The following is a 20,347-nucleotide window of genomic DNA, read 5'->3' on the forward strand; positions in this document are numbered from 1 at the left end:
AGCACAGGATACACAGTAGATAACAGATAAGTACTACTATAGTTTATATAAACAAGCTGCTGTGTAGCCATGGGGGCAGCCATTCAAGCACAGGATACACAGTAGATAACAGTTAAGTACTACTATAGTTTATATAAACAAGCTGCTGTGTAGCCATGGGGGCAGCCATTCAAGCACAGGATACACAGTAGATAACAGATAAGTACTACTATAGTTTATATAAACAAGCTGCTGTGTAGCCATGGGGGCAGCCAATCAAGCACATTATACACAGTAGATAACAGATAAGTACTACTATAGTTTATATAAACAAGCTGCTGTGTAGCCATGGGGGCAGCCATTCAAGCACAGGATACACAGTAGATAACAGATAAGTACTACTATAGTTTATATAAACAAGCTGCTGTGTAGCCATGGGGCAGCCGTTCACGCACAGGATACACAGTAGATAACAGATAAGTACTACTATAGTTTATATAAACAAGCTGCTGTGTAGCCATGGGGCAGCCGTTCACGCACAGGATACACAGTAGATAACAGATAAGTACTACTATAGTTTATATAAACAAGCTGCTGTGTAGCCATGGGGGCAGCCAATCAAGCACATTATACACAGTAGATAACAGATAAGTACTACTATAGTTTATATAAACAAGCTGCTGTGTAGCCATGGGGGCAGCCATTCAAGCACAGGATACACAGTAGATAACAGATAAGTACTACTATAGTTTATATAAACAAGCTGCTGTGTAGCCATGGGGGCAGCCAATCAAGCACATTATACACAGTAGATAACAGATAAGTACTACTATAGTTTATATAAACAAGCTGCTGTGTAGCCATGGGGGCAGCCATTCAAGCACAGGATACACAGTAGATAACAGATAAGTACTACTATAGTTTATATAAACAAGCTGCTGTGTAGCCATGGGGCAGCCGTTCACGCACAGGATACACAGTAGATAACAGTTAAGTACTACTATAGTTTATATAAACAAGCTGCTGTGTAGCCATGTGGGGAGCCATTCAAGCACAGGATACACAGTAGATAACTGATAAGTTCGGAAGAATCCCATTGCGTACTACAGAGCTTATCTGTTATCTGCTGTGTATCCTGTGTCTTTTCTCCTTTTTTAGCTTTGAATGGCTGCCCAGCTCTCCATTTTGCGTTTCCAGCTATTTGGTTTCTAGGGTCCAAATTACCATAGCAACCATGTACAATATGAATAGGACAGTGCCTGAATAGAAAGATGTGTAATAAAAAGTAGAAATAACAATAAATCTGTAAAGCATTTGTCTTTTAGATGGGGTATATTCGGCCAAATCTTTCACGAAGGATCGGCTGAATCCGAAAGTGGATTTGGTGCATCCCTAGTAAATAGTGCGCTGTCCGGATGTTCTACACTGCTAAAATCACTGGGGGTGCCAGTAAATCTAATAGCAAAGGGGAAAGGTATACCTGCTGAGCTCAATGCTATACTACCTGGGACATTGCATTCTTCTAAAAGCAGCATCTGCATGGGGGAATCCAAATCCCTATAGTTCAAATGATATATTTGGAAGGACAGTGTCCCTTTAATTGTCTGAGCTAAGCATTATCACCATTGCTGCTTCTATATGCCTTGTATTGCATAACTGTGCATTGTCATCATTACAGGATAATATTACATTTCTGTATCCCTTGGGGTTATTACATTGCTTCCCTTTCCCCTTACACCATGTTTATTGGATTTATTGTGACTCATCACTGTCATAACTAGGGCTAATTTCACCACCGTGTGCTTTGCGGTTTCCAGGTTCGCCACACCCTCCCATTATTACTGACGTTTCTCTCTCTTTTCATGTGTACGGAGGTTATAAGGCATGTGGTGGAGCATGAACCGCGTCAGGGTATCATATAGTTTGGGGTTTGTGCCTACAGTGACATGGAGTTGCTTGCTGTGGGAAGCATCACGGCATCCCTATGACTTTAACCATCTGCTTTTAGAAGGATACAGTTTTGGGGCTGAACTGCAAAACGTGCAAATAAGAGCAACTAGCTTAAAGGAACAGTAACACCAAAAATATTGAATTTTTTTAAATCATGAAATTATAACGTAGTGTTGCCTTGCTCTAGTAAAACTGGCGTGTTGGCTTAAAGGAGAAATACACCCTAAAACTGAATGTGGCTAAACATGCCATATTTTATATACTGAAATTATTGCACGAGGCTAAAGTTTCAGCTTGTCAATAGCAGCAATGATCCAGGACTTCAAACTTGTCACAGGGGGTCACCATCTTGGAAAGTGTCTGTGACACTCACATGCTCAGTGGGCTCTGATTGGCTGTTGAGAAGCTAAGCTTAGGGCTCGTCACTAATTATCCATGATGTTGGTCTGTAATATAAGCTGATGCTACAGGGCTGATTATTAAATTCTGATGCTAATTGCACTAGTTTCTGTGCTGCCATGTAGTAATTATCTATATTAATTACTAATCAGCTTTATATTGTGACATTTCTATTCTATGTGTACTGTATTTTGTGAGTGGCTCCCTAAGCTCAGTAAGTGACAGCAACACAGAGCATGTGCAGTGAATCAGCAGAAAAGAAGATGGGGAGCTACTGGGGCATCTTTGGAGACACAGATCTTTACTGTTAAAGGGCTGTGGTTGCCTTGGGCTGGGACAGAAACCCAAAACATAATGTACAACATTTCTAGCTACTTCTTTATTTAAGGTTTAGTACTCCTTTAAGAAAGACTACTATAGTTTATAATATATAAACAAGCTGCTGTGTAGCCATGGGGGCAGCCATTCAAGCTGGAAAAAGGAGAAAAGGCACAGGATACACAGCAGATAACAGATAAGCTCTGTAGTGTACAATGGGATTCTTCAGAACGTATCTGTTATCTGCTGTGTATCCTGTGTTTGAATGGCTGCCGCCACGGCTACACACCAGTTTTACCAGTGCAGGGCGACAGTACATTATTATGTCATTCCTTTAAAGGAGAAGGAAAGTCGATTAGCACTTGGGGGTGCCAAATGTTAGGCACCCCCAAGTGAATGTATTTATTTACCTGAAACCCCGGGGTTATTCTAGTGAGCACCACGGAGCGATCCTCTTCCGGCTTCTTCTTTTTTAAAATTTCCCAGTGTAGACACATGGCAGTAGAATGAAATAGCCGACTTTTTATTTAAAGTTCAGCTTTTCACTGTAATGCGCAGCCGCGAGACGAAAGAAGAAGCCGGAAAAGAGGATCACTCCGTGGTGCTCACTGGTATAACCCTGAGCTGGTGCAGTTTTCTGCTGATAGGAGCACCAGCCCAGGGTTTCAGGTAAATAAAATACACTCACTTGGGGGTGCCTAAAATTTGGCACCCCAAACGACTTTCCTTCTCCTTTAAAACACTTTCATTTATTAGTGTTACTGTTACTTTAATTGGGGGACGGAATAATTTCACATACAAGGAATAGTTTGACAAAGCATAAGCATTTACTTAAAAAGAGGTAATATACAGACATACAAGAATATACAAGGCCAATGCAAAAAAAAAAAATTCAGAGGAATTTCAGTATAAATGTGGCGCAGCCATTGTCATGTGGGGGGATCTCTGCCTGATTTGTCCGCCCATGTGCTGGCGAATGACTGGATCATCTCCTGGGGTTGGATTACCAGTGGACTCTCTGCACTATTACAGACAAAATCCCAATTTAAAAACCCAGCATTTTAACTTTTTTAACCAGGAGCCATTTTTTACAGCTCCTGGTAACCTGGGTGGGTGGTGCTGCCTAAGTTAAGTTTCCCAATTTACCTCATTACTGGAGCCCCCCTGCCTGAAGTCCCTTTGCTTTCCAATGAATCTGTGTACCGCCCATGATCATACCTCCCGAGTCCCAACTGTCCCGTTTTCTGCGGGACAGTCCCGATCTGGGTTGCCAGGTCTAATTTTCAAAACCAGCCAAAGTCAGCTACAAAATCAGCCCAAAACTAGCCAAGAGGCACTTCAAAAGTAGCCCAAAAACAGCACTGTGCAGTGAAAAAAGTCTAAAAAACAAATGGATTTATGTGTAAATCTTTTTTTAATTTTCACAGTTTGCCAAATTTTCATGAAGCAAAATGGGACAGAGTCACCTGTCACCAGGGGCATTATTACAGAGGGGAGCCCAGGAGGTATAGTTGTCCCCATCAGGCCCTAATACATATACAATTTCAATAAATATTTGTAAAACAGCTCCACCTCTAGACATTTTGGTGGCCAGTTCAACCTCTAGACATTTTGGTGGCCAGCAGATATTTGCCCCAAAATTGTCTGAAATTAAGGAAAGTCACCAGAGGGACAGGAGAATGGGGGTACAGAGCCCAAAATCTGTCAGTCCCATTGCATGCTGGGTATTGTAGTCTTACATTAAACTTGGCAGTTGCCAAATTGTTAAACAAAAACTACATTACCCAAAATGCATTGGAAGAAGCGGGCTCTGCCCATTAGGGCAAGGAAAAACGTTGGATGGTTTCCAAACAACAAACCAGCCAAAGGCTCAAAAGCTAGCCCAAATCCGTACCTTGGCTAGTTTGTACTTTCAAAACCCACCTGAGCTTTAAATTAGTAGCCCAATTTGGCTGGAAAACCATCAACCTGGCAACCATGGACCTGATTTTGACAGCTCAGCTCGCAGTCCTGGATTTTTTACTGAAATGTCCCGACTTTCTCTTTGATCTCAAGTACTGACAAGAAAAAGGTACAAAGTTTCTGATACTTAATTAAATTAAAAGTCTTTTTGGCAGAGAGTCCAGAACACTGACCAACTGCACTTAGATACTTTTGTAATAATTTAAGATAATCAAAGAAACAATTGTAACAATTTAAGATAAGCAAAGAAACAATTGTAACAATTGGGGAAACTGTCACAACTTAAAGAGCAATTAAAACTGTAATAACACATGAAGCATAGAACACAGAAATGTGTTCAAATTTTTATAACCTGCCAAATTTTGTAAAATGGACATGGTAATTAGGGGGTGTGGCCACAACATGAGCGTGGCCAAAAAAATTCCCACATACAGCGTGGTACATGGCTTTGTCCCTCTTTTCGTCTTTTAAAGGAGACATATAGGATATGTCTTTGCGCTCCCCTCCTCTCACTTTATTACACAGTAGGCAGAAGGGGATCAGTAAAATGTCTTGCTACCCAAAATAAGGGGGACCCTAAACTGATTCTGCTGTGGGGCCAAGTAACTCCTTTTTACGTTACTGCTGTATTCCCAATCACAAATCTTATCATAGGATCGCCATCATGTTTCTTGTATTTCAATGATTTACTTGTAGAGCAGCAGGACAGTTCCTACCTCTCAAGCTCTAGCAGTGATAATAATAACTGGTAGAACTATAACTCTCAGAATGCTCCAGCAGCCCCCCCCCCTCCCCCAAGGGGGCCTCACTACATGGCACTTAAAGGGGTTGTTCACCTCTGAGTTATCTTTTAGAATGATGTAGAGAGGGATATTCTGAGACATTTTGCAATTGGTTTTCATGTTTTATTATTTGTGGTTTTTGAGTTATTTAGCTTTTTGTTCAGCAGCTTTCCAGTTTGCAGTTTCAGCCATCTGGTTGCTAGGGTCAAAATCACGCTAGCAACCATGCATTGATTTGAAAAAAAGAATGGCATATGAATAGGAGAGGCCTGAATAAAAAAAAGGAGTAGTAAAAAGTAGCATTAAAAATATATTTTTTTTAGCTTACAGAGCATTTGTTTTTTAGATGGGGTCAGTGACCCCCATTTGAAAGCTGGAAAGTGTCAGAAGAAGAAGAAGACAAATAATTGAAAAAAACTATAACAAATAACAAAGGCTGAGTTGGCCATTCTATAACATACTAAAAGTTGACTTAAAGGTGAACTACCCCTTAAAAAGGAAACTGACAGAATACATCCCGCCATGATTAAACAAGTAAAGGGTCACGTATCCAGGCAGCTGACAGACAGGTAGGGAACTGCTCGGGATTCCATTAGAATTCCCCTCTCTTGCTTTCCTTCGCCTGACGTCACACCTTCCTTTACTCCCGACCCACTGATTGGCCAACGCCACCTTCGCTTTAAACCTGTCAATCAAGTCTATGCCCCTCCCGTTCTCCTAAACGAATAGAGAAGCGCCGGCAGCCAATCAATGTATGGAAAGAAGCGAGGGCGTCCTCCAGACAAAGAGGCAGCTCGCCGAGGACCCGCCCATTAGCTCCAACCGCAATTACCCAGTTTATGCGTTGATTGGTGGCGTCTTCTGTCCGTCGGATTCCGTGAGCGGAGTAGCGAGGCTCGCGGTTGGTTGCGATGGAGAAGGCGGCGGGCCCGTTTCAGGGTGTTTGATGAGAGGACGCCGGCTGGGAGTATAGCTGAGGCAGGAAGCCGAGTGGAGCGACTTGTCTGGGCCTGGGGAATACCAACCACATAGGGACAGGGGGGCGCTGTCTTCAGATCCCCAGGGCACAGCGATATCAGTGACCCGTTCCCACCCTAATAATGGAAGATACCATCTTTGGTGAGTGTGTTGGCCTGTACCAATTGCACAGGCACTTGAGGGGGAACCTGGTCCCAGTTTGGGCACATTGTCTCTGCTAAAACAACCAAACGCTACCGTGGGAAAAGCGAGCGCTATGGGAAACATGGGGTAGGACCTTTCAGTTGTACATTCTCTTGGTATGTCCGTCTCTGTAAGGGGCATGCTGGGAGTTGTAGTGCAACAACTGGATACCTGGTACAAAGGGCCCCCCATTGTGTTACAGTTGTTAGATGCCTTCTCTTTGATTCCCTGCAGCTCTCCTGGGAGTTCTTACAATTGCTGGTGGTGCTACCAGTTGTGTTTATCCCCCCCCTACCAAGAGGTGCAGGTTGGATGGCCCTTTTTGCTGTCACTATAGCTTGGATGCATGCAAGTGGGGTGGCCCATTCATGAGCAGTTTAGAGGGGTGTGGGGCTATTAATGTGCATGATAGGGTAGGGAATGTATTGCAAGTGTGTGTGTATAGTAAGGCAAAATCATATCCATTTCTCAGCTTCCTCTGCAACAGCCAACAGGGATATTGTTATAGTTAAGTCCCAGGCAGGGTATTGTCACTGATAGAGAATTATTGCCTGTTACACAAGTATGGGGAAGTAGAATGTACAGGGATATTCTATTGCTCTGCCCAGCTGTGGTCCATTATTATTATTATTATTATTATTATTATTATTATTATTATTATTAAATGGTTAGCTGCACCTTCCTCATAAGCCAGCTCTTAAATACTGTATATCTGATTTGTTATCCTTGTACGTTGGGATTTTCCTGCCCCAGCTCTTGCAGGAATCCAGGTGCCTCTCCATACGCACCTATTGAACCGATATCACTGGCCCTGCTCACTAAATCTGGAATAAAACATGAGCTTTTGCCGAGTTTCACCGAAAAGGCCATCGATTCAAGAGGCAAGCGTGCCCTTTAACAGAATCAGCTCTATGTACAGCCATGGATTTCCTGCATATTTGCACAATGTGCTTTCTTATGATTCAACACAAAGGAAGCACGTCCAAATTACGGCATTGGGGGCCCCAGTTGAATATGGGACTGTGGGTGTATGGAGAGATGTGATCGTTAACTTATGGGTCAGGAACCATCGCTATATAGAATTATATACATTATTCACATAGCTGCCCTGGTGGAGCTTGCAATCTAAAGTCCCTATCACCTTCCCTCACTGGGGTCCGTTTGATCAGGAGCCTTTATGTTTTTGAAAAGAACCCACAGAAGCATAAGAAGAACATACAAATGCTTTGCAGATAGAGCTGGAATCAAACCTAGAACCCCAGTGCTGCCCCGGTAATTAATTAAAAGGAGACAGCTAATTAATTCTATAGCAAATCATCGCTACAATTACAAATTTAATTTAATTTAAACCCCCATTCGCCAAAGATTGAAAAACCCAGTTCTTTGGACTCGCACCAAAAACATGCTGAATATTGGTTTTTATTTGAGTAACCGATTACGATAGGATGTCTATTGGACTTGGCAGCCCCTACCAAGTGGATTTAGAGCTGTCATATTTGGACCCAGACTGATCATTATCGTTCGTGTTGTTTTACTTGAGAATCGGAGCAATCCTATATTGGGTAAACTCAATTTAATCGTGCTTGCACCTTTTCTACATTTTGTACCCGTCTTTTGCCCTGATAAAGTAACCGGGTCCTGAAAGTCCCTCATTATAAATATCTTTCATTTTATGAATCCCCCCCCACTGAAGACTATTAAAGGGGTTAATAACCTTTGAGTATGAGGCGATGAGATTAATTATTTTTTTATTATTTGTGGTTTTTGAGTTATTTCGTTTATTTATTCAACAACTATCCAGTTTGTCATTTCAGCAATCTGATTGCTAGGGCCCAAATTCCCCTAGCAACCATGCACTGATATGAATAAGAGACTGGAATATGACTAGGAGATTGTCCGAATAGAAAGATAAGTAATAAAAAGCAGCAATAACAATAAATGTGTAGCCTTATGGAACATTTGTGTTTTAGATGGGGCCCATTTGAAAGCTGGAATAGTCGAAAGGAAAAAAGCAAAAGATTCGCAATTTATTAAAAATAAATAATGATGTCCTATTGAAATATTGCTTAGAATTGGCCATTCTATAACACACTTAAAGGGATTATTCAACACTTTTTTCAGATTAGTTGTTTTCAGATTGTTCCCCAGAAATAAAGACTTTTTCCAATTACTTTCAATTATTTATTGTTACAGTTTAAAGTTCTTGTCTCTGGTGTTTGAGTCTGGCAGCTCAGGAATTCAGGTTCCGATTCTAAACTGTTACAATTTTGCATCATTTAGTTGATCCATTTCTCAGCAGCATCTCTGGAGTATTAACAACTATTGTATCAATTCTAACAGCCGCTTGTAATGAAACGCAGAGATTCTGCTCAGCAGGGACAAAGATAAGAAATGTATCAATTTAGAACAGTTGACAGGGTCGGCGACCCCCCCTCCCAGAGCTGCTTTAGAAGTTGAAAAATGACACTTTACACTTCAATATTAGAAAAAAGAATGACACATAGAAAATAGAAAGTAATTGGAAAAAGTCATTATTTCTGGTGATCTTTCTAAAAACAACTAGTTGTTTGAAGGGGAACAACCCCTTTATAGTCAACTTCAGTGTGAACCAACAGTGGCAGTCCAATTGGCTGTTGGTGTTCTGGCAGCTTGTGTGACGCTGGCACTTAGTCATCCAGTTCTTGCCCATAGCAGCCTTTGCTTGCCATAGAGGAAGGAACCCACTCACGCTGCACGCTTCTATAAAGGGACGTCTATAGCAGATGGTAATTATGGAGCTGTCCGCGTATGGGGGAAATTCAAAGAAGAAATGTTCTGTGCAGACAATTAACTGAGCTCTTGCTTAACTCCTTAGACATGGTGTACTGTTCCTTTTATATGCCACTGATACACCATCTATTCTTTCCTGTCCTTATATAAGAGTATTGGCCAGGACCAGAGATCCTCTACCACCCCAGTGGGTACAGCACCACCTCCTGTCTTGGGCATAAACCCGGAAGAGCAGTTATGTCCAGCAGTGTCCATACAGTGGGCCACTGTATATTTGAAGGCCAAATTGTTATACTCTATATCCAAGGGCTTAAAGGACAAGGAAAGTTAAACTAAAGAAGTAGGTAGAAATGTTGTACATTATGTTTTGGGCTTCTGTACCAGCCCAAGGCAACCACAGCCCTTTAGCAGTAAAGATCCGTGTCTCCAAAGATGCCCCAGTAGCTCCCCATCTTCTTTTCTGCTGATTCACTGCACATCCTCCATGGTGCTCTCACTTACTGAACTTAGGGACCGACTCAAAATATACAGTACTCATAGAATATAAATGTCACAGCATAAGGCTGAGTAGTAATTAACATGGATAATTACTACATGGCAGGACAGAAACCAGTGCAATTAGCATCAGAATTTAATAATCAGCAAACCTGTAGCATCAGCTTATATTACAGCCAGGGAACCTCATTTTCTGCTGGATAATTAGTGACGAGCCCTAAGCTTAGCTTCTCAACAGCCAATCAGAGCCCACTGAGCATGTGAGTGTCACAGACACTTTCCAAGATGGTGACCCCCTGTGACAAGTTTGAAGTCCTGGATCATTGCTGCTATTGACAAGCTGAAACTTTAGCCTCGTGCAATAAGTGCAGTATATAAAATATGGCATTTTAGCCCTTTTGATACCCATGCCCCCCCCAACCACAGGTCGCTGCCAAAACAGGGAATTGCAGGTCACATGCTGACACTTGATTCCCCCCCCCCCGTAACGGGCCCTGCCACCCTTCTAGCTACAACACTGACTTACATCAGGGTGCAGCTTCGTGTAGGTTACAGTCAAACAATAAAAACATTTCATATGGGGAAGTTCTATTTTTGGTTGATTTTTTTCTAACAGTCCTTAAAGGGGAAGTTTATTCTTCTGCTTTTGTGTGTATCCTTTCTCTCTCTCCCATGTTCCCGCAAGTTGCTTGTAAAAACGTTTTGGTTGCTAGGGTCATAAAGCATCTGCTGTGGATAGTGGTTATTTCATTACCATTCAGGCCAAAGTGAGCTGCTGCTTTTGTGCCGAGTTGACCGTTGGGTGATTCCGGAGTCATGTGACAGCGCTTATTTTTTGGCCATGTGCATATCTTTTACAGATTGTGCTCTTACTGTATTTCGTGTAGAAACAAAGTCTCTTGTGTTGTAATAAACAGCATTTTACTGACAAACTGTAACAATGTCTATTAATATAAATATATAAAAGTACAGCCAGGAGTGCAGAGAATACAAACTGCCAGCCGGCCATGCTGCCATAACCTGTATACCTGCACCTGACCCCGCCCCTCACTGACATCACCAGAAGGGGTGTGGCAGACATGAGTATGCAGGAGGGGCTTGAGTATTTTCATATAGTGGATGGTGGTTGCCCTAAGTAAGTCCCCTGGCTCCAGTGAGTTTTGGGGCACATTTTCAGCAGTAGTCAAGAGCACAGAGATATATCTGTACCCTAGCTTGAGGATTTTCCCCTTCCCACCCCTAATTCACGAAAAGTCAGCCGAATGCCAAACCAAATCCTAATTTGCATATGCAAATTAGGATTTGGTTTGGTATTCGGCTGACTTTTCACAAAATAGGGGCTTCGGTGCATCCCAAGTCCCAAGCATTCTGGATCTTTCCGTAATTTGGATCTTCATACCTTTAAGTCTACTAGAAAATCATGTAAACATTAAATAAACCCGATAGGCTGGTGCTGCTTCCCATAAGGATTAATTCCAGTGAAACTTATTTCAGTTTTTAACTGATTTTAAGTCCCCTGATTTTAAGTTTTACGGAATTTTACATTTTTTATTTGTTGTCCCACCAATTTATAATGCATTTCAATGGGTGCATTTCCCTGATTTTTAAGTAATGTTTTCACAGATTTTACAACAAAATTTGTCCTGATGTTCCCAAAAACAGCTTTCTTTTCCCCTCTATGAATGTTATTATTTGTGAATTAAAGAGGTTTAAAATACTAACCATGAGTATATTTTGCCTTGGTTCTGCCTGTAAAGTCAATTGCAATGAGTCCCTTTATACAGTCCTGCACCAATCACTTATTGCTTTAGGTTGTGTATGTGACAGAGTCTTGCACGTGCCCCCCATAATGTAACATTAACACTGCAATGTTTAACCCTTGCTATTAACACAGTAAATATTGTATCTCAAAGTAAAACTGACTCCTGTGCTTATATCCTTTCAATACTTGAAGAAAAAGTTACTTTAACACATTACATTTTCCCCGATTTTACATCATTTTTTCCTGGTCCCCTGGTTTTACTGTATATCTTAGTTTGGCTATAGTGCACTGTAATGTTTTATTATTATTATTATTATTATTATTATTATTATTATTATTATTATTGTTATTATTATTATTATAGAGAAAAAGGCAATCATTTTTGCAAATTTTGATTATTTGGATAAAATGGAGTCTGTGGGAGATGGCCTTTCCGTAATTTGGTGCTTTCTAGATAACGGGTTTCTGGATAACTGATCCCATACCTGTACAGGCCACACGTGCATTTAGCAAAATTATGCTCCAGATGCATCTGTCATCTATCCTTCAGACCACCTACAGTAGAAGGGCATTATACTGAATATATTAGTTGCATTTTGCCTAGGGTATCCATACCATTGGCAGGATATTCATGTGTACTCAGGAAAAATTGTCACACATGTTCAACTCCATCACAGCAGGAACCGTGTCTCAGGTGAATCCCCTAATGTTGCCCCATAGCTGGGAACTTGTTCAGTGTGACATTACATTGCTGGGATGTGAGAAATACTGAGCCTTTGGTTCATAGGACTGGAACTTTCGGAGCTGCTGCTTTCCTCCATGAAGATGAAGTATTGATCCATATGTTCCCAACAGGTGCAGAATCTGTTCTATCTTCTATTAATACCAATGTTCTGCGGCTGCCATATGCTGTGCCGTCATAACTGAACGCCTGTCTACATTTGGCCAAATCATTTATTATCACGGATTTAAATTGCGTAAAAAAATAAAAAAATCACTTTATAGTTTCTTGTAAAATGTATTCCGTGCAGATGTGCTGGGTACTTGGCCATGTCATTCTTGTTGACCTTAGTGTGTATGAGTGAGATAGTGACTTAGATTGTCAGCTCCACTGGGGCAGGGACCTTTGAGTTAACTTTTAGTATGATGTAGAGGGCTATATTCTTAGACAATTTGCCATTGGTCTTCATTTTTTATTATTTTTGTTTTTTTAGTTATTCAGCAGCTCTCTAGACTGCAGTTTCAGCAATCTGGTTGCTAGGGTCAAAATCACCCTAGCAACCAAGCACGGATTTGAATAAGAGACTGGAAAATGAATAGGAGAGGCCTGAATATAGAGATGAGTAGTGATGGGCGAATTTCTCCCGCTTTGCTTCGCCGTCCATGGGCATCCAAATAGTGTTGATGCGCAGCGTTTTTGAAGCGAGAGACTTTTCGAACCAAAATTGTTTTACACCGCCAAATTTTCGCTGGAGTTTTGCGAATTTATTCGTCTGCTGCGAAACACGGAAATTCGCAGCGAATTAGCCCCAGGCAAATTGATTCGCCCATCACTAGAGATGAGTAATAAAAAGATGCAAAAACAATAAGCCTTAGCCTTACACAGAGCATTTGTTTTTTAGATGGGGTCAGTGACCCCCATTTGAAAGCTGCAAAGTGTAGAAGAAGAAGGCAAACAATTAAAACAAACATAACCAATAATGAAGTCCGATTAGAGTTGTCCATTCTATAACATACTAAAAGCTGACCCACCAATTAAAAAGGAAACTGGCAGAATACATCCCCATTTGAAAGCTGGAAAGAATCAGAAGGCAAAAACAAACTAAAACAAAAAACTATAACAAATAAAAAATGAAGACCAATTGAAAATTAGCCATTCTATAATATACTAAATATTAACCTAAAGGTGAACCACCCCCTGTAATAATATACCCATGTAGTTCCTTTAGCCATTTTTAGGATATCCTTATATTTGCACAGCGGAAGTGGGTACAAGTTCATTACTGGTGAGGATATCCTGATAACTATGACGGCACCTGAGTCTTTCCTTACACTGCACACTTAATATTTATTTTTGGAGAACGGAGGAAGAGAAATGAGGGTGCGCTTCCATTTCCTGTCCGTGTGCTCACACGATCCCCTGCCTGGAGGTGCCAGTGGCATTTTCCTTTGTTGTTTAATTAAAGCAACACTGTCTGTGATTCTTTTATTGGCTGTGCTAGAAATTAAGGTGTATGTAGGGATAAATTCAATTAAGGGGATTTATTGTGGGGTCTAAATGGGGGGGCAAAATCAGGGCTTCTCCTTCGGGAGACAGAGCTCATCTGCTTCCACTCCTTGTTTTGTTAAAATTAATAAATGCTGAGCCCAGATTGGGAATTTGTTCCTGGAAGAGTCGTTTTTTTTTTTTTTGGATGTCAATGTAGTTGTCTTGCATCTACCCCCCCCCAGAGTCTTGGTTACCATGGTAATGGGAGACCCGAAACAAAGGCAGCAATGCTCTGGGAATGAATCGGTTTACTGCTCTGTTTAACCTCTTGTTGGCCTGGCTTCTGCATAGAAACTGCGGTCCTTGTTGCACGGCCGACCACTCCGACCCCTGCCCGAAAAACCTGAAATCTCATTGGGCAGCCAGTTGGCGTGGCTTTTCCAGGTCGGGTCTGTTATTATGTTCCCCGCTGCAGTCTGTCAATTGCAGGATAGGGGGTGTGATCTGAGGCACAATAGAGTTATAGGCTTGGGCGAATATGACCCGTTTCATTTTGGCAAAAATTTGACGCGGACGAAATGACGCGACACTTGGGCGAATTTGACCCGTATAATTTTGCCAAAAATTTGCTGACGCCGTACAAGTCTATGGGCTTGATTTTTGCAACGAAACAAGGCGAAAAAATTCACCCATGTATAGTTATAACCAATCTATGATACGGGCTTCTCTCTGATTGCTGGTAATCTGTTCCTGGCACACCAGCATATATTCTGTTGTACATTAATTCTAGCCTCTCTATATGTAGATTTTATAGTCCTATAAAATAAATGAAAGTACGCAGCCGTATGTTTACGAGTGCCTTCAGAACTGAGAGAAAGCTGCCAAACTGATTCTTCCTATGAGAAAGAGATGCACAAAATATATTTATAGCACAGGAATATTGTCCCTGTGCTTTGGGCACATGTGAAATAGTTTGTGTGCCAGATAAGTCCCAGTATCTAGAGAATATATTGTATTCTTGTGCAGTGGCCCTTGTTTGAGTGTTTTTTCTTCCTTATTTGTGGTCATTCTGGGTATTTCCTGACTACATCCTTTTCAGACAGAGGCCTATTCTTGCCTGACATTCCTTTCTCTCTTTCTTTGTTGCTCTAATCTGAGTAGCGACTGCCGCCTCTGATCTGGCACACAGGCAGCAGTTTCTTTTCTCTGAATGTCAGTTGCAGTTGCTGTCATTCTGACATGTCTGCAATTCTATATTTATGAATATGGGGGAAACATTCGGGCAGTGTATAAAAGCGGTGCAAAGCTACAGTGGCCTTAGGGTAGGACTACACGGACGTTTTCGTCGCGATCCGACGCACTGCGGCAAATCTCATTAGACGGAAATAAGGTAAGAGATAGTAATGTCTGATCAAGTCACAGTATTGATCCGAAGCGACATGACTGTACGCTGCGTCTGCGTCCGACAGTCGCGTTGCGTATGATCAGCGCTGCAACTTCATCAGACATTTCTATCTCTTACCTTATTTTCGTTGCATGTGATTTGTCGCATGCATCTTGTTGCAGCCCGTCGGATCGCGCTGAAAACGTCCGTGTAGTCCTACCCTCATTGGATGTGCAGGACTATGGCCCCTGAATGATGAGGTTGATAGGTATACGACCCGATGATATTTTGGAATGCATGGGGAATGTGTTTAAAGGGAACATATAGCTTGCATGTGAGTCCCCCTTAAGTATTTAGTAAAATATAAAAAGCCTTCTTTATTGGGGTATTTGTATTTATTAGGAATGCGCCGAATCCAGGATTCGGTTTCGGTTAGGGCCTTTTTCAGCAGGATCTGGCCTTTTTCAGCAAGATTCAGATTGTCGGAATCCTTCTGCCCGGCCGAACCGAATCCTGATTTGCATATGCAAATTAGGGCGGGGATGGAAATCGCTTGACTTTTTGTCACAAAACAAGGAAGTAAAAAATGTTTTCCCCCTTCCCAACCCTGATTTGCATATGCAAATTAGGATTCGGTTCAGTATTAGGGCAGATCTTTCGCAAAGGATTCGGGGGGTTCGGCCGAATCCAAAATAGTGGATTCGGTGCATCCCTAGTATTCAGCCCTTGCTTGGCTTTGGGTAACGAGGGATTATATCTGAAACTAACCATCTCTTGGACACTGAAGCGTTGTTTTGCTCAGGAAGAAAAGCCACACTAAATGCGTCCATGACTGTAATGAGTCTCTCTACAATATGTGGAATACTTGCCCTTCAGCTGCTTTTCCAAGAGAATAGAATGGGATTGTTAAATCACTCTGGGCTTGATATAACAATTTCGGATGCCAGTTCACCAAGCTCCCTTGCCAGCGGGGTCACAAGACCATAAGCATCTGAGCCGGCCAAAGCGGCTTCTGAAAAATAAGTCTTTTGTGGAAGATTTCATTTGGGTGGTATGTAAAGTATCCAGGGCCAGCATTCATTTGCACTATGATTTTGTGATACAGTATTTGAGCTGTTCCCAACAATGGGATCTTTATTTAGCTCTGGTCATTTATGGGAGTCTGAGTGGAAAGGCTGTTGTTTGTTCTTACTCCAGGAATACTGTGTGCCATTGTGTGTGTGTGCATATACTCTAAATTTCCACTTCTTTTATGTTTATTTGTGCTTAAAGGGCATACTCTATCCCTATACTGATTTAAGCCAATCCATTGTCTGGAAGTCAGAACCATCCAATGGCCCTTTCTATCCTATGTACTGCCCATCTCTCGGTTTAGAGCAGGGATCTGTATCCAGTAGCTATCAGCTGCCTAAGGATCCTGGGAGTTGTAGTCCTCATCCACATAAGCTGTAGATTCACATAACTCCCAACATTTTGTAAATAGTAAAAGGGACAAAAAGAATCGTCAAGCAGCAGACGACGTTTTGACCACGCCCATTTTTTGTGGTCACACCCCCTAATTACCATGTTCTTTTTACAAAATTGGGCAGGTTATGAAAGTTTGAACACCTTTCTGTGGATTTTGTGTTATTACAGTTTTGCTAATGAAGGTGAATTACCTTTTTAAGCTGCAAGTCACAGTTTCCCCAAGAGACCTGCTTATCTTAAATTGTTGTAATTGTTCCTTTGCGTATCTTAAATTATTACAAACGTATCTGTGCACCTGCCACATATTCTGGGCTCTCTGCCAAAAGCCATTGAGTTTTAGAAGCTTTGTATCTTTTTCTGGCTGTTCAGTGCAGGAGATAAAAGAGAAAGTCAGGACATTTCAGTAATAATCCGGGACTGGGGATTGAGCTGTCAAAATCGGGGCTGTCCCCTAGACATGGGGAGGTATGAATTCACACGTGAGGTAGAATAACAGCTACAGTTTGTAGGGTTTGCATGTAGGTATGGAATCAATTATGCAGAAACCCCTTCTCTAGAAAGCTCCAAATTACGGGAAGGCCATCTCCCACAGACTCCCATTGTAATTAAATAATTCACATTTAAAAAAATAAAAAAGTGAATTAAGCTATAATTAAAAGGGTGGTTCACCTTTAAGGTAACTTTTATTATGTTATAGAACGGCCAATTCTAAGCAACTTTTCAATTGGTTTTCATTATATATTTTTTATAGTGTTAGTTATTTGCCTTTCTTCTTACTCCCTTCTGAAAAACAAATGCTTTTTAAGGCTACAAATGTTGTTGTTACTTTTTATTACTGATCCTTCTATTCAGGCCTCTCCTATTCATATTCCAGTCTCTTATTCAAATCAATGTATGGTTGCTAGGGTAATTTGATCCCTAGTTACCAAATTTAAGGTGCAAATTGAAGAGTTGCTGAATAAAAAGCGAAAAAACTCAAAAATATTCAATAATAAAAAATGAAGAAAAAATTGCAAATCGTCTCAGAATATCACTCACTACATCATACTAAAAGTTATCTCAAAGGTGAAGCACCCCTTTAATCTATATTAGAGGCAAAACAATCCTTTTGGGTTTATTAAATACAGCATTTAAAGGGATGGTCATCCAAATTACAGAAACATCCCTTATCTGGAAAACTCAAGCATTCAGGATAACCGGTCCTGTGTTTGTGTGTAAATATTACACATTTTATTTATAATACAATTTATTTATAAAACTGCCATTTTTAAAAACGTAGGGTCGCCCCCTGGGTTCCTAAGATTCACTTTGCACACAAACAAACTGAACAAACTATACATGTTAGGTCACATGAGCCAATTAACCGACAGAGTTCTGTCATTTGCTTCCACACTTCTTCCTGTTACAGTTAGAGCTGCAGTATTTCTGGTCAGGTGATCTCTGAGGCAGCACACAGACCACCACGAAATGGTGGCTCAAGGCAAGAGATGTAAAAGGGCAATATTTACTTAAAGGGATACTGTCATGGGAAAACATGTTTTTTTCAAAACCAATCAGTTAATAGTGCTGCTCCAGCAGAATTCTGCACTGAAATCCATTTTTCAAAAGAGCAAACAGATTTCTTTATATTCAATTTTGAAATCTGACATGGGGCTAGACTTAGGGGCTGATTCACTAAGGGTCGAATATCGAGGGTTAATTAACCCTCGATATTCGACTAGGAATTAAAATCGAATGGTCGGATAGTCGAACGATTTTTAGTTCGAATCCTTCGATTCGAAGTCGAAGGTCGAAGTAGCCCAAAAAATACTTCGAATTTTTTTTTACTTCAAATCCTTCACTCGAATTTAGTGAATCGGCCCCATATTGTCAGTTTCCCAGCTGCCTCCAGTCATGTGACTTGTGAAACTGACAATGTCTAGCCCCATGTCAGATTTCAAAATTGAATATAAAAAAATCTGTTTGCTCTTTTGAGAATTGAATTTATGTGCAGAATTCTGCTGGAGCAGCACTATTAACTGATGCGTTTTACAAAAAACATGTTTTTCCATGACAGTATCCCTTTAAATATATATTCCAGTTTGGAAAGATTCTTTAATATGTCACTTAATTCGATATAAGCTATCTGTTGCTCAAGTATTCATTTTGGGGGAATAGTTTTGCTTTAAGTCCATTGGTTCCTAGTGGAGCCGGTCTCTGGGAAGGCACGTGAGCTCAATCTTATGCCGTCAGCCAGGAATTGATTGCTAACAAAGCCTCCGCTGTGGTCAAGGATGAGTCTAAAGTTTGTGTCCAATCTGCGATAAATTCCTGAAATTGACTGATAACGGCATTTCCCCTAAGTAAGCAATTTCCTCCAGAGCAGTCGGTGAGAAGGAATTTCTCAGAATGTTACATTTCCCCTGATTTTTTTTTCTGAGCATTTCATAAACAAAATAGGTCGTGTTGGCTCATGTCATTGCTTCATGGGCCTCTGTGAGGAAAAACATCTCCTTGATATTATTCCCACAGTACATTCAGGGGCTCTCAGTAGTGCTAGATCTGTGCTGAGCAGAAACGAGCCTGAGAATATTTCTTTCCTTCCTTCCTTTGCAGTCCCCGCTGACCTGACTCCTGAGGAGCGGATTGAGTTGGAAAACATTCGCCGCAGGAAACAGGAACTGCTGGAAGAGATTCAGAGGCTGAGGGATGAGCTGAGCGAGGCCATGAATGAGGTGGAAGGCCTGGAGGCCAACGAAGGAAGGTATGACATGAGCTAGGTCTATTGTCATGCTTGTTAATACCAACTCAAGGAAGGAAAAGTTGGCATTCTGTTTAGAAATTAATATAACGGTCATGTCAGACTCTGAATAATAATTTAACGTCCCCCTTCCCCCTATTGTAAATACAAGGATAATATAAGTCACTCAAGAGTTCCATAACCGTTATTAACATTTCATTAACATTTCTTTATATAGCGCCAGGGTATTTCGCAGGGCTGTAAAGTAAATGTGTTTGTACAGGTATAGGATTCCTTATCCGGAAACCCGATATCCAGAAAGCTCTGAATTACAGAATGGCTGTCTCCCATAGACTCCATTTTATCCAAATAATCCAAATTTTTAAAATCGATTTCCTTTTTCTCTCTAAGAATAAAACCGTAACTTGTACTTGATCCTAACTAAGATTTAGTTAATCCTTATTGGAAGCAAAACCAGCCTATTGGGTTTATTTAATGTTTAAATGAGTTTCTAGTAGACATAAGGCATGAAGACCCAAATTATGGAAAGATCTGTTATCCGGAAAACCCCAGGTCCCGAGCATTCTGGATAACAGGTCCCATACCTGTACAACTAAATCACATTTATTACATGCATAGAACATATGTAGTTACATACATCGCAACAAATACCGGCACAAAAGGTGAGGAAGGCCCTGTGCAAAAGAGCTTACAATCTAAAGGGAAGGGAATAAGACACAAGGTGTGGGAGTGGTATTGCATTTGGTAGTTAAGCAGAGTGAGGGTAGGCTTCTCTAAATAAAGCTTGGGAGAGAGTCCGTGGGAGAGAATTCCAGAGGAGGGTTGCAGCCTTTGCAAAGTTTTGAATGCGAGAACGTGAGGAGGTAACGAGAGCAGAGTTGAGGAGCAGGTCAGTAGAGGACCAGAAGAAAAAGTGTTTTCCTACAGGTCTTGGAATTCCAAAGTAGCTGCTAATATCCTCATATTTTAC

At 41.1% G+C, this 20,347-nt stretch overlaps 1 protein-coding gene across 2 annotated transcripts in view; it reads left to right on the forward strand.

Annotated features, from left to right (window-relative positions):
• The first annotated feature begins 6,137 nt into the window (after positions 1-6,137).
• The window catches only part of cyth1.S (cytohesin 1 S homeolog), a 36,096-nt gene continuing 21,886 nt past the window's right edge, over positions 6,138-20,347 (forward strand). Inside the window, exons 1-2 of one of the 2 annotated variants that reach the window (XM_041570602.1) lie at positions 6,138-6,509; positions 19,233-19,380. In XM_041570602.1, the coding sequence (XP_041426536.1) occupies positions 6,491-6,509; positions 19,233-19,380 (167 nt within the window). In that variant the 5' untranslated portion in view covers positions 6,138-6,490. 2 annotated transcript variants of the gene reach the window in all.

This window comes from Xenopus laevis, chromosome 7S (assembly GCF_017654675.1).
Source record: "Xenopus laevis strain J_2021 chromosome 7S, Xenopus_laevis_v10.1, whole genome shotgun sequence".
NCBI lineage: Eukaryota > Metazoa > Chordata > Amphibia > Anura > Pipidae > Xenopus > Xenopus laevis.